General features: G+C 32.4%; 1 protein-coding gene across 3 annotated transcripts in view; it reads left to right on the top strand.

Annotated features, from left to right (window-relative positions):
* Positions 1–12,698, top strand: part of dachc (dachshund c) — a 210,341-nt gene that overhangs the window by 174,179 nt on the left and 23,464 nt on the right. For 2 of the 3 annotated variants that reach the window (XM_061927549.2, XM_061927626.2), the window contains exon 7: positions 9,713–9,873. In XM_061927549.2, the coding sequence (XP_061783533.2) occupies positions 9,713–9,873 (161 nt within the window). Of the gene's footprint in view, positions 1–9,712; positions 9,874–10,066; positions 10,177–12,698 lie in introns of those variants that run through there. The other variant, XM_061927715.2, reaches the window with a different exon arrangement.

Here is a 12,698-nt window from a genome sequence, read left to right as displayed (position 1 = left end):
ATATATAAATATGTATATAGAGACATACTGTAAAAACTTGAAGTAAATAATGGAGATTAGAAACAAAAAAAATCCCCCCAAAATAAAATGAACTAAAAGCAGTCTTTTTCTCACAATGTGTCGACTTTTTTCTTATACAATTGGCAACAATTTCTCATTTTATTTCTGTTTCTGTACTATTGCAATATTTTCTCCTAAAAGTATAACTTTTTTTTATGTATAATTATTACTTTTTAATGCAAAATGGTGACATTTGTCATGTAAAAATTCCGACTTTTATCACATTATTGGCAATTTTCTTTCAGTGACATTTTTTTGAGTAAAATTAGGACTTTTGTCACAATAAACTATGACTTTTGTCATAATTTTGCCAAGTAAAATTCCGATGATTATTATAATATTGCCAGCATTTTTAGGATTTCTTACAAAATTGTGACTGTTGTCGAGTAAAACGACGACTCTTTTCATGAAATTGTCAAAATGTTACGCTTTTGACAACTCTGTTATTGAGTAAAATTCCCAACTTTTGTCATAACATTGCACAAATGTTCCGTTTTTCTCGCAACATTCTGACTTGCGTTGAGTAAAATGACGACTTTTATTATAATGCTGCCCAAAGTCGAAATTTTTCTTGTGAAATTCCAACAAATTTTTCACAAGAAGCTTTTTTATATTTGCATAGTATGTATATATTATTAATGTTGTAAATACTGATCTTTATATATCTAGAATGGGTGGTTCTAAAGAGGTAGGCATTATTCGGAGGTCTCAAGAAGGTAACAAATACAAGAGTGTGTGTGTGTGTGTGTGTGTGTGTGTGTGTGTGTGTGTGTGTGTGTGTGTGTGTGTGTGTGTGTGTGTGTGTGTGTGTGTGTGTGTGTGTGTGTGTGAGAGAGGTAAAGTAGGCGTAAAACAGTAACTCAATAAAGGATCAGTCACATCCAAGGAGCCAGGGGAGCCCACGCTGCTGACTGAGCACTACAGCGTTGCTATCAGTGTGTATGTATATATGCGTGTGTGTGTGTGTGTGTGTGTATGTGCGTGTGTGTGTACCACAGGAGTGTCGTTGGTTGCCCTCCGCTGAGCTCGCCAGCACCTGCTAATTACCTTTCTCTGCAGAGCAATGCTCTTAGCTAGAAAGTAATAGAGGATAGTGTGTGTGTGTGTGTGTGTGTGTGTGTGTGTGTGTGTGTGTGTGTGTGTGTGTGTGTGTGTGTGTGTGTGTGTGTGTGTGTGTGTGCGCGTGTGCGTTGGTGATGGAGGGCTGGCTCCTCATCTGTGAAACACCTTGAACGTGACAAGTGCCAAGACGTGAGGATGCAAAGATGCTGCGGTCAGCTAAGTGCAGAAAACGCTGTCATTTGTCACGAGGAAGAAGGCAAAAAAAGTGTCAGGGTATGAAAAAAAGTGCACGTTTAAGCTCCGTGAGCGTGCACGAGGACTCCAGCCCCCCCCCCGCCTCTGGCCCACCGCCCTCGCCTGGATGCCCTCCAGGAGTGTTTGAGTTAAAGAGAAAACACAACAACATATAGTATGTCCCAGCAGGCACAAGACGTTGATTTTACGTACATGTCCTTTAAAAGTGACTTTGAAACTGTTGCAAAATAGTTGTTTTGTAAATTGATGTCCAATGTTGGATCCACGTCGTTGGTTGGGGAATGACCAAAATTCAATGGTCAAATCAACGTCAGAACCCAACATTGATTAAAGTAGTCAAAAATGTTGTTTCAACGTTGTATTTGTGTTGTACGAACCCCGTTTCCATATGAGTTGGGAAATTGTGTTAGATGATAAACGGAATACAATGATTTGCAAATCCTTTTCAAGCCATATTCAGTTGAATATGCTACAAAGACAACATATTTGATGTTCAAACTCATAAACATTGACAAAGAAGTTGGGAAAGGTGGCAAAAAAAACGGATAAAGTTGAGGAATGCTCATCAAACACTTATTTGGAACATCCCACAGGTGAACAGGCAAATTTGGAACAGGTGGGTGCCATGATTGGGTATAAAAGTAGATTCCATGAAATGCTCAGTCATTCACAAACAAGGATGGGGCGAGGGGTCACCACTTTGTCAACAAATGCCTGAGCAAATTGTTGAACGGTTTAAGAACAACATTTCTCAACCAGCTATTGCAAGGAATTTAGGGATTTCACCATCTACGCTCCGTAATATCATCAAAGGGTTCAGAGAATCTGGAGAAATCACTGCACGTAAGCAGCTTCGATCCCTCAGGCTGTACTGCATCAACAGGCGACATCGGTGTGTAAAGGATATCACCACACGGGCTCAGGAACACTTCAGAAACCCACTGTCAGTAACTACAGTTGGTCGCTACATCTGTAAGTGCAAGTTAAAACTCTCCTATGCAAGGCGAAAAAACCGTTTATCAACAACACCCAGAAACGCCGTCGGCTTCGCTGGGCCTGAGCTCATCTAAGATGGACTGATACAAAGTGGAAAAAGTGTTCTGTGGTCTGACGAGTCCACATACCTGCCAACTACTCCGGTTTTCCCGTAATTCGTACGGTTTTCATCAACCTATTCCGGGTTACGGTTGCAGTGATAAAAAATACGGTTTTTCATTAATTAAAAAAAAAAAAAAAAGGGTGAAAACTACGCGAATTGCACCTTGTGCAGACAAGATTTTTCGATCGGACACGGAGGAATTAGCCATGTAAAAGACCACGTTGGGACAAAAAAACACAAGTCTAATGCCGTTGCTAGCGATACAAGTGGAAAACTTTCAACGTTTTTCGTCGCCCAAACAGATTCTTTGGATGTGATAAATGCCGAAGTTTTATTTACGGAGGCAATAATTGAGCATGGACTTCCAATCGCACTGGCTGATCACATGGGACAGTTAAATGTTTGTAATGCAACCTTTAAAAATCATTACGCGGTGATCGCGGTCCCAAAAATAAACTTTTCTTGCATGATAATGTCCAGAAAAATTCGCTTTATATTACTATAGAGTCCTTTTAACGAATGAGTTTGATGGTTTATCACAAACCTTAAATGAAAGAAGTCCTTTGTTCTCCTGCACCATGCATGCGCTTTGGCCTTGCTTCGTGTTTGGTGCGCAATCCTGTCGGCTGTATTTCACACACACACACACACACACACATATATATATGCATACATATATATATATACATACATACATACGTATGTATACATACATACATACATACATATATATATATATATATACACACACACACACATTTATAGACACACGTATATACAGTATATACACACAAAGAGGAAAAGAACCATCCGGATTGTTATAGGCGCAAAGTGTAAAAGCCGGCATGTGTGATGGTATGGGGGTGTATTAGTGCCCAAGACATGGGTAACTTACACATCTGATTAATGCTGAAAGGTACATACAGGTTTTGGAGCAACATATGTTGCCATCCGAGCAACGTTACCGTGGACGCCCCTGCTTATTTCAGCAAGACAATGCCAAGCCACGTGTTACATCAACGTGGCTTCATAGTAAAAGAGTGCGGGTACTTTCCTGGCCCGCCTGCAGTCCAGACCTGTCTCCCATTGAAAATGTGTGGCGCATTATGAAGCCTAAAATAGCACAACGGAGACCCCCGGACTATTGAACAACTTAAGCTGTACATCAAGCAAGAATGGGAAAAGAATTTAAAAAATGTGTCTCCTCAGTCCCCAAACATTTACTGAGTGTTGTTAAAAGGAAAGGCCATGTAACACAGTGGTGAACATGCCCTTTCCCAACTACTTTGGCACGTGTTGCAGCCATGAAATTCTAATATAATTATTATTTGCAAAAAAAAAAATAAAGTTTATGAGTTTGAACATCAAATATGTTGTTTTTGTAGCATATTCAACTGAATATGGGTTGAAAAGGATTTGCAAATCATTGTATTCCGTTTATATTTACATCTAACACAATTTCCCAGCTCATATGTGTCAAGACTTGGTCCTGGGTGTTTGCTTTTCCGGGATGCAACGGTAAAGTTGGCTCGGGCGAGACGGGAATGAAGGTACACGATTTATTTAATATATCAAAAAAAAAAAGTACAAATGAAAAGAGCGCACAGTGGCGGAGAACAAACTATGAAACCAAAAGACTATAGCAAAAAAAGTATAAACGAAAAGCGCGCACAATGGCGGAGAACAAACTATGAAACCCAAAAAGACTATAAACATGGAAAAAAAACTTACTTTGGCATGGACAAAAAGGAGCAGCGCGAGCGATGGACATGAAAAAAAATAAATAAATAAATGTGGGGATGTCGCCAGAAAGACAAACTGAAAACAATGAACTTAAATACTACAGACATGATTAACGAAAACAGGTGCGTGACTCAAAACGTGAAACAGGTGCGTGACTCAAGACGTGAAACAGGTGCGTGACGTGACAGGTGAAAACTAATGGGTTGCTATGGTGACAAACAAGAGTGCACAATGAGTCCAAACGTGGAACAGGCGAAACTAATGGGGTAATCATGGAAACAAGACGAGGGAGTGAAAAAACAGAAACTAAAGAGTCCTATAACTAAACAAAACATGACTTAAAACAAAACATGATTACACAGACATGACAATATGGAAACGGGGTTTGTATTAAACAAGACAAGAAGCAAGGAATCAGGCAGAGACAGAGTTAAGACGTATCGGGCTGCACACTCAGTTACAGTCTCCCACCACGCTCTGCACAAGCATGATGTTTCAACGTTGTATTTGTGTTGTGGATTATTGGTTAATAAATGACCAAATTTCAATGGTCAAATAAACGTCAGAACCCAACATTGATGAAACATTGTCAAAAAGCATGTTGTTTCAACGTTATGTTTGAGTTGCTCTACGTCAGGACCTAATTGAACAAGTCGTCAACGTTGTTTCAATGTCGTGTGCCTGCTCTTCCTCTCCCCTGGTGGTGAGGATGTGCATCAACACGACAAAGGGATGGTGGTCCATAATGCAGATTCTTGCTGGTCTCCTTCCCCTCCTTGCTGCTTTTATGGGAGGTGTCAAGCTGCTGTGATGCATGATCAGCAGGCACGCTGCCATCTCATAAAACACAGAAATAGAAGAAAAAAAATGTCCAAAGCCCTAAAAAGTGGGAGCAAAGATGAGAGTAAACAACCATTTAATATGCGACTTTATGTGTTTACAAGAGAATCACTCTACAAATTAGAAAGATCTAAATCATTGAAATGTGCCGCTCGCTCGCACCAAAAATAGCATCTGGACGCATTTCTTTTCCAGTGCTGCTCATGGAATGTGCTGGTAATCATGTAGCAGTTAGCACACTCACATTTGAACGTGTTGCACATAGGGCTGCAGCTAACGATTATTTTTCTATCGATTAATCCATAGATTATTTTTTTCGATTAATCGGTTAATCTATAGATTATTTTTTTCGATTAATCTATAGATTATTTTTCCTTTTACCGATTTTTTTTTTAAATTTAAAATGAAGAGGAAAAAATAAATCTAGGCCAGTTTTTTCAAAAGGCATGACTTTTATTTACAAAAAAAAAAAAGTATGGCCACTCAGTCAACATTGACAACAACATGACAAAATATTTTGTAACAATGTAAACATTTAAAACTTTTAACATTTAACAAAATTAAAAGTAGCTTATTTGCTTTTTAATGTGCAAATATAAAAGTAAACATCCAGTGCAAATCTTAATATTCTGCAATAGTATAAGCATTTCAAAAGTAAAAGTATTGCTTATTTTGCTTTAAAATGTGCAAAAATAAAGATAAACATCCAATACAAAAAAGTGCAAAACGGAAATATTCTGTAACAAGTGTAAACATTTCAACAAAAGTAAAAGTATTGCTTATTTGCTAAAATGTGCAGAAATAAAGCTAAACATCCAATACAAAAAAAGTGTACAGTGTAAACATTTCAACAAAAGTAAAAGTATTGCTTATTTTGCTTAATAACACAACAATGATAGTATGATTAAAGTGAAAGTTAATTGTTGGTTTGTACATAGTATATGTAACTGTTAATGTTGTAAAAGGTATTTGCACAACTAATTAACGTTAGCGTTTGTGACACGTCTTGTGCCGTGGGGTTCTTTCAGGACCGACAGACTGAACGCCAGACGGCTTTGCCAGGTTTACAATCTTTTAATTTTACACAAAGTCTTTTCTCTTCCAACTGCGCGGATCGCGCACCTGGGCACGATTGCGGCGTCGCTCCCCGCGCGCCCCGCCTCGCCGCTCGCTCGCCGCCGCCGCCTCTCCACAGCGTTAAAGAGGAGCGCGTCTTTGTAAACACTGAACAGGCACGCCAAACGCGCCTCTCAGAGCGAAACGGTGCTTTAGTTTATGAATTTACAACGCAGATACAAATGACACATTCATGTTTTTGTGTAATGATGACAACGTATACGCACGCGGACGATTGACTTGTTGATGGTGATGGCAAGAACGCTGTCGGGGGTTTTCTTTTCAAATGTACGTTCATAGCCGTTGTGCTGCTATGATAGGCCATTTCCGCTCGACACAGTGTGCATACAACAACATTATTAGGCCGTTTATTGAAATACTCCCACACTTTTGACGACTTTTGGCGTGCTTTTTTCCCCTCGCTCGCATCGTCTGCTTTGCGCTCCGCCATGACAGTAAAGTAGTGTGACGTAAATATGCGACGCGCCGACGCACAAAAACGGCGTCGACGTATTTACGTAACCGATGACGTCGACCACGTCGACGCGTCGTTTCAGCCTTAGTTGCACAGCAGCTGGCAAAATGTGCAAAGTTGCAGTAAAAATGACTTTCCTGCTGATGTTGCTGGGATTTGTCTCCACCGTGATGACCAACATTCAATACAGTCGCGTAGTAGGCCTAAGTATACATTCAATCAAGACAGAGGTTTTATTCAACATAGTTTAGGCCACTGTAACATTACACACAGTTTGAACAGTAACACTGTGTTTAAGTATATTGAAATAAAACACCGTACTTTTCGACACAGGAAGTCCTTCATACTGACAGCAGTCAGACTGTATAATACATACTGTACATGTACTGTAAATGTATAATGTATTTATATTATTCACATGTGAATAATGCTGTATAATAGACTGTATTTATATTACTCACATGTGAATAATGCTGTATAATAGACTGTATTTATATTACTCACATGTGAATAATGCTGTATAATAGACTGTATTTATGTTATTCACATGTGAATAATGTTGTATAATAGACTGTATTTATATTATTCACATGTGAATAATGCTGTATAATAGACTGTATTTATGTTATTCACATGTGAATAATGCTGTATAATAGACTGTATTTATATTACTCACATGTGAATAATGCTGTATAATAGACTGTATTTATATTATTCACATGTGAATAATGCTGTATAATAGACTGTATTTATGTTATTCACATGTGAATAATGCTGTATAATAGACTGTATTTATATTATTCACATGTGAATAATGCTGTATAATAGACTGTATTTATGTTATTCACATGTGAATAATGCTGTATAATAGACTGTATTTATGTTATTCACATGTGAATAATGCTGTATAATAGACTGTATTTATGTTAGCCACATTTGAATAATGCTGTATAATAGACTGTATTTATGTTATTCACATGTGAATAATGCTGTATAATAGACTGTATTTATGTTATTCACATGTGAATAATGCTGTATAATAAATTGTATTTATGTTATTCACATGTGAATAATGCTGTATAATAAATTGTATTTATGTTATTCACATGTGAATAATGCTGTATAATAGACTGTATTTATGTTATTCACATGTGAATAATGCTGTATAATAGACTGTATTTATGTTATCCACATGTGAATAATGCTGTATAATAGACTGTATTTATGTTATTCACATTTAAATAATGCTGTATAATAGACTGTATTTATGTTATTCACATGTGAATAATGCTGTATAATAGACTGTATTTATGTTATTCACATGTGAATAATGCTGTATAATAGACTGTATTTATATTATTCACATGTGAACAATGCTGTATAATAGACTGTATTTATATTATTCACATGTGAATAATGCTGTATAATAGACTGTATTTATGTTATTCACATGTGAATAATGCTGTATAATAGACTGTATTTATGTTATTCACATGTGAATAATGCTGTATAATAGACTGTATTTATATTATTCACATGTGAATAATGCTGTATAATAGACTATTTATGTTAGCCACATGTGAATAATGCTGTATAATAGACTGTATTTATGTTAGCCACATGTGAATAATGCTGTATAATAGACTGTATTTATGTTTTTCACATGTGAATAATGCTGTATAATAGACTATTTATATTATTCACATGTGAATAATGCTGTATAATAGACTATTTATATTATTCACATGTGAATAATGCTGTATAATAGACTGTATTTATATTACTCACATGTGAATAATGCTGTATAATAGACTGTATTTTTGTTATTCACATGTGAATAATGCTGTATAATAGACTGTATTTATATTACTCACATGTGAATAATGCTGTATAATAGACTGTATTTATATTATTCACATGTGAATAATGCTGTATAATAGACTGTATTTATATTACTCACATGTGAATAATGCTGTATAATAGACTGTATTTATGTTATTCACATGTGAATAATGCTGTATAATAAATTGTATTTATGTTATTCACATGTGAATAATGCTGTATAATAAATTGTATTTATGTTATTCACATGTGAATAATGCTGTATAATACTGTATTTATATTATTCACATGTGAATAATGCTGTATAATAGATTGTATTTATGTTATTCACATGTGAATAATGCTGTATAATAGACTGTATTTATGTTATTCACATGTGAATAATGCTGTATAATAGACTGTATTTATATTACTCACATGTGAATAATGCTGTATAATAGACTGTATTTATATTATTCACATGGGAATAATGCTGTATAATAGACTGTATTTATGTTACTCACATGTGAATAATGCTGTATAATAGACTGTATTTATGTTATTCACATGTGAATAATGCTGTATAATAGACTGTATTTATGTTATTCACATGTGAATAATGCTGTATAATAGATTGTATTTATGTTATTCACATGTGAATAATGCTGTATAATAGACTGTATTTATGTTATTCACATGTGAATAATGCTGTATAATAGATTTTATTTATATTATTCACATGTGAATAATGCTGTATAATAGACTGTATTTATGTTATTCACATGTGAATAATGCTGTATAATAGACTGTATTTATGTTATTCACATGTGAATAATGCTGTATAATAGACTGTATTTATATTATTCACATGTGAATAATGCTGTATAATAGATTTTATTTATATTATTCACTTGTAAGAAATAGTGTTTATTGTCTATTGTGAGCGATCTGTGGTGCTGAATTTCTCCCAGGGATCAATAAAGTACTTTATTATTATTATTATTTATACTATTCTATTCTAAAACAGCACATTTGTCGATATAAACAAGTATCAGATAATTATAGTTGCATATTACTTACACGTGCAAAGTCACGTGTTACTGGGTGTTAGAAAGTGCCCAGTAACAAACGTGTCCGCATCATTCAACTTACTGCTTCATGAGCTTAACTTAATAAATGATCAAATCAGTGGAGTTTCGTATTAGATGTGAGATGAAAGTGTGGTTTTATGTGTGTTGTAGAATCCCACCCGGCTGACAGACAAGTCCACCACCACCACCCGCAGAGCTGCGAGAAGGCGGCGTATTCCGCGGGCCAGAAGCTCCCAGCAGGTCTCCACCACGCTCCCTTCATCTTCCCGGAAGGCTTGTCCTCCATAGAGAGCCTGCTCACCAACATCCAGGTGAGGCTCTGCCGGGGCTTTGTTGCCATTATTGTCGCCGGCGCTATTATAGTCCTGAGATGAATAGAAGGGCGACGGCCACGAGAGTCTCTTTGGAGCGTTGCCTGGAAGAGTCAACAACAAGAGGAGGTCGACATTTAGGATGCGGTTAAATTGCGATGGGCGTGCGGTGACCTGCTTCTCACATTTTCAGCTCTTTGTTACCATGAAAGAACTCGCTGGTTTGGTTTCCACTCCAAGAAGAAGAAGAAGAAGAAGAAGCATTTGAACCTAATCTGTGCTGGGCCGGGACTATAACTCCAGTTGTTTAATCAGGGTAGTTTTTTTATTGAGCTTTTTTATTACTACCATTATTTTTGATTGTATTCATAGTGTTACTCTATGCATATATATATATATGTATTAGAAGTGTTGTATCAAATTATTATATACTTTTTTAATATTTTAGTTTAGTTGTTTTGTTTGTGTGTTTTATTTAAAGCTCTGAAGTCTATATGTATGTGTATATATCCAATATTCTATGATTATTTGTTATTATTATTTAGGTACATATATATTAATTTGACATTTGATTTATTTATTATATTTAAATATGTTTATTTTATTTTCATCAAAATATATATTTATTGTATTTATTTATACATATTTATAGATTCATAATTCATTAGTTTATTTGGCTTTGTATTTATATATTTTTTTTATCTATTATTAATTATAAACAATATATGTTGTTTGTTTATAATAATTGATCATTTAAGTCAGTGTAATAATATGATATGACAATTCATATTTATATATTTTTGTCCCGAGTAGTATTTACATTTAGCTTACTTTAATCAAAATATGTTTTATTAAAAATATTTACATTTTAATGTCAATAATTTCAATTGTATTTTCTATTAAACTTTGTAATCTTATTTGTTCAATCATTATTTATTTATTAATTATATAAATGATGTATTGTTTATTTGTTCATAATATTAATAATTTTAATTAGTACAATAATATGATTTATATATTTTTTTTGTTTGAGTTTTATTTACATTTTGCTTACTTTATTTAAAATAAAATGATTTGTTGTTTTTGTTCATAATATTAATCATTTTAATTAGTACAATAATATGATTTATATATTTTTTTGTTCGAGTTCTATTTACATTTTGCTTACTTTAATTAAAATAAAATGACTTATTGTTTTTGTTCATAATATTAATAATTTTAATTAGTACAATAATATAATTTATATATGTTTTTGTTCGAGTTCTATTTACATTTTGCTTACTTTAATTAAAATAAAATTATTTATTGTTTATTTGTTCATAATATTAATCATTTTAATTAGTACAATAATATGATTTATATATTTTTTTTGTTCGAGTTCTATTTACATTTTGCTTACTTTAATTAAAATAAAATGATTCATTGTTTTTGTTCATAATATTAATCATTTTAATTAGTACAATAATATGATTTATATATTTTTTTGTTCGAGTTTTATTTACATTTTGCTTACTTTAATTAAAATAAAATTATTTCTTGTTTATTTGTTCATAATATTAATTATTTTAATTAGTACAATAATATGATTTATATATATTTTTTGTTCGAGTTCTATTTACATTTTGCTTACTTTAATTAAAAGAAAATTATTTATTGTTTGTTCATAATATTAATAATTTTAATTAGTACAATAATATGATTTATATATGTTTTTGTTCGAGTTCTATTTACATTTTGCTTACTTTGATTAAAATAAAATGATTTATTGTTTTTGTTCATAATATTAATCATTTTAATTAGTACAATAATATGATTTATATATGTTTTTGTTCGAGTTCTATTTACATTTTGCTTACTTTGATTAAAATAAAATGATTTATTGTTTATTTGTTCATAATATTGATCGTTTTAATTAGTACAATAATATGATTTATATATTTTTTTTGTTCGAGTTCTATTTACATTTTGCTTACTTCATTTAAAATAAAATGATTTGTTGTTTTTGTTCATAATATTAATCATTTTAATTAGTACAATAATATGATTTATATATGTTTTTGTTCGAGTTCTATTTACATTTTGCTTACTTTGATTAAAATAAAATGATTTATTTTTTATTTGTTCATAATATTAATCATTTTAATTAGTACAATAATATGATTTATATATTTTTTTGTTCGAGTTTTATTTACATTTTGCTTACTTTAGTTAAAATACAATTATTTATTGTTTATTTGTTCATAATATTAATCATTTTAATTAGTACAATAATATGATTTATATATATTTTTTGTTCGAGTTCTATTTACATTTTGCTTACTTTAATTAAAATAAAATGATTTATTGTTTTTGTTCATAATATTAATAATTTTAATTAGTACAATAAAATGATTTATATATGTTTTTGTTCGACTTCTATTTACATTTTGCTTACTTTAATTAAAATAAAATGATTTATTGTTTATTTGTTCATAATATTAATCATTTTAATTAGTACAATAATATGATTTATATATTTTTTTGTTCGCGTTCTATTTACATTTTGCTTACTTTATTTAAAATAAAATGATTTGTTGTTTTTGTTCATAATATTAATCATTTTAATTAGTACAATAATATGATTTATATATGTTTTTTTTTAGTTCTATTTACATTTTGCTTACTTTAATTAAAATAAAATGATTTATTGTTTTTGTTCATAATATTAATAATTTTAATTAGTACAATAAAATGATTTATATATGTTTTTGTTCGAGTTCCATTTACATTTTGCTTACTTTAATTAAAATACAATTATTTATTGTTTTTGTTCATAATATTAATCA

This window comes from Nerophis lumbriciformis, linkage group LG02 (genome assembly GCF_033978685.3).
Source record: "Nerophis lumbriciformis linkage group LG02, RoL_Nlum_v2.1, whole genome shotgun sequence".
Lineage (NCBI taxonomy): Eukaryota > Metazoa > Chordata > Actinopteri > Syngnathiformes > Syngnathidae > Nerophis > Nerophis lumbriciformis.
This window is presented reverse-complemented; position numbering and strand designations above follow the sequence as displayed.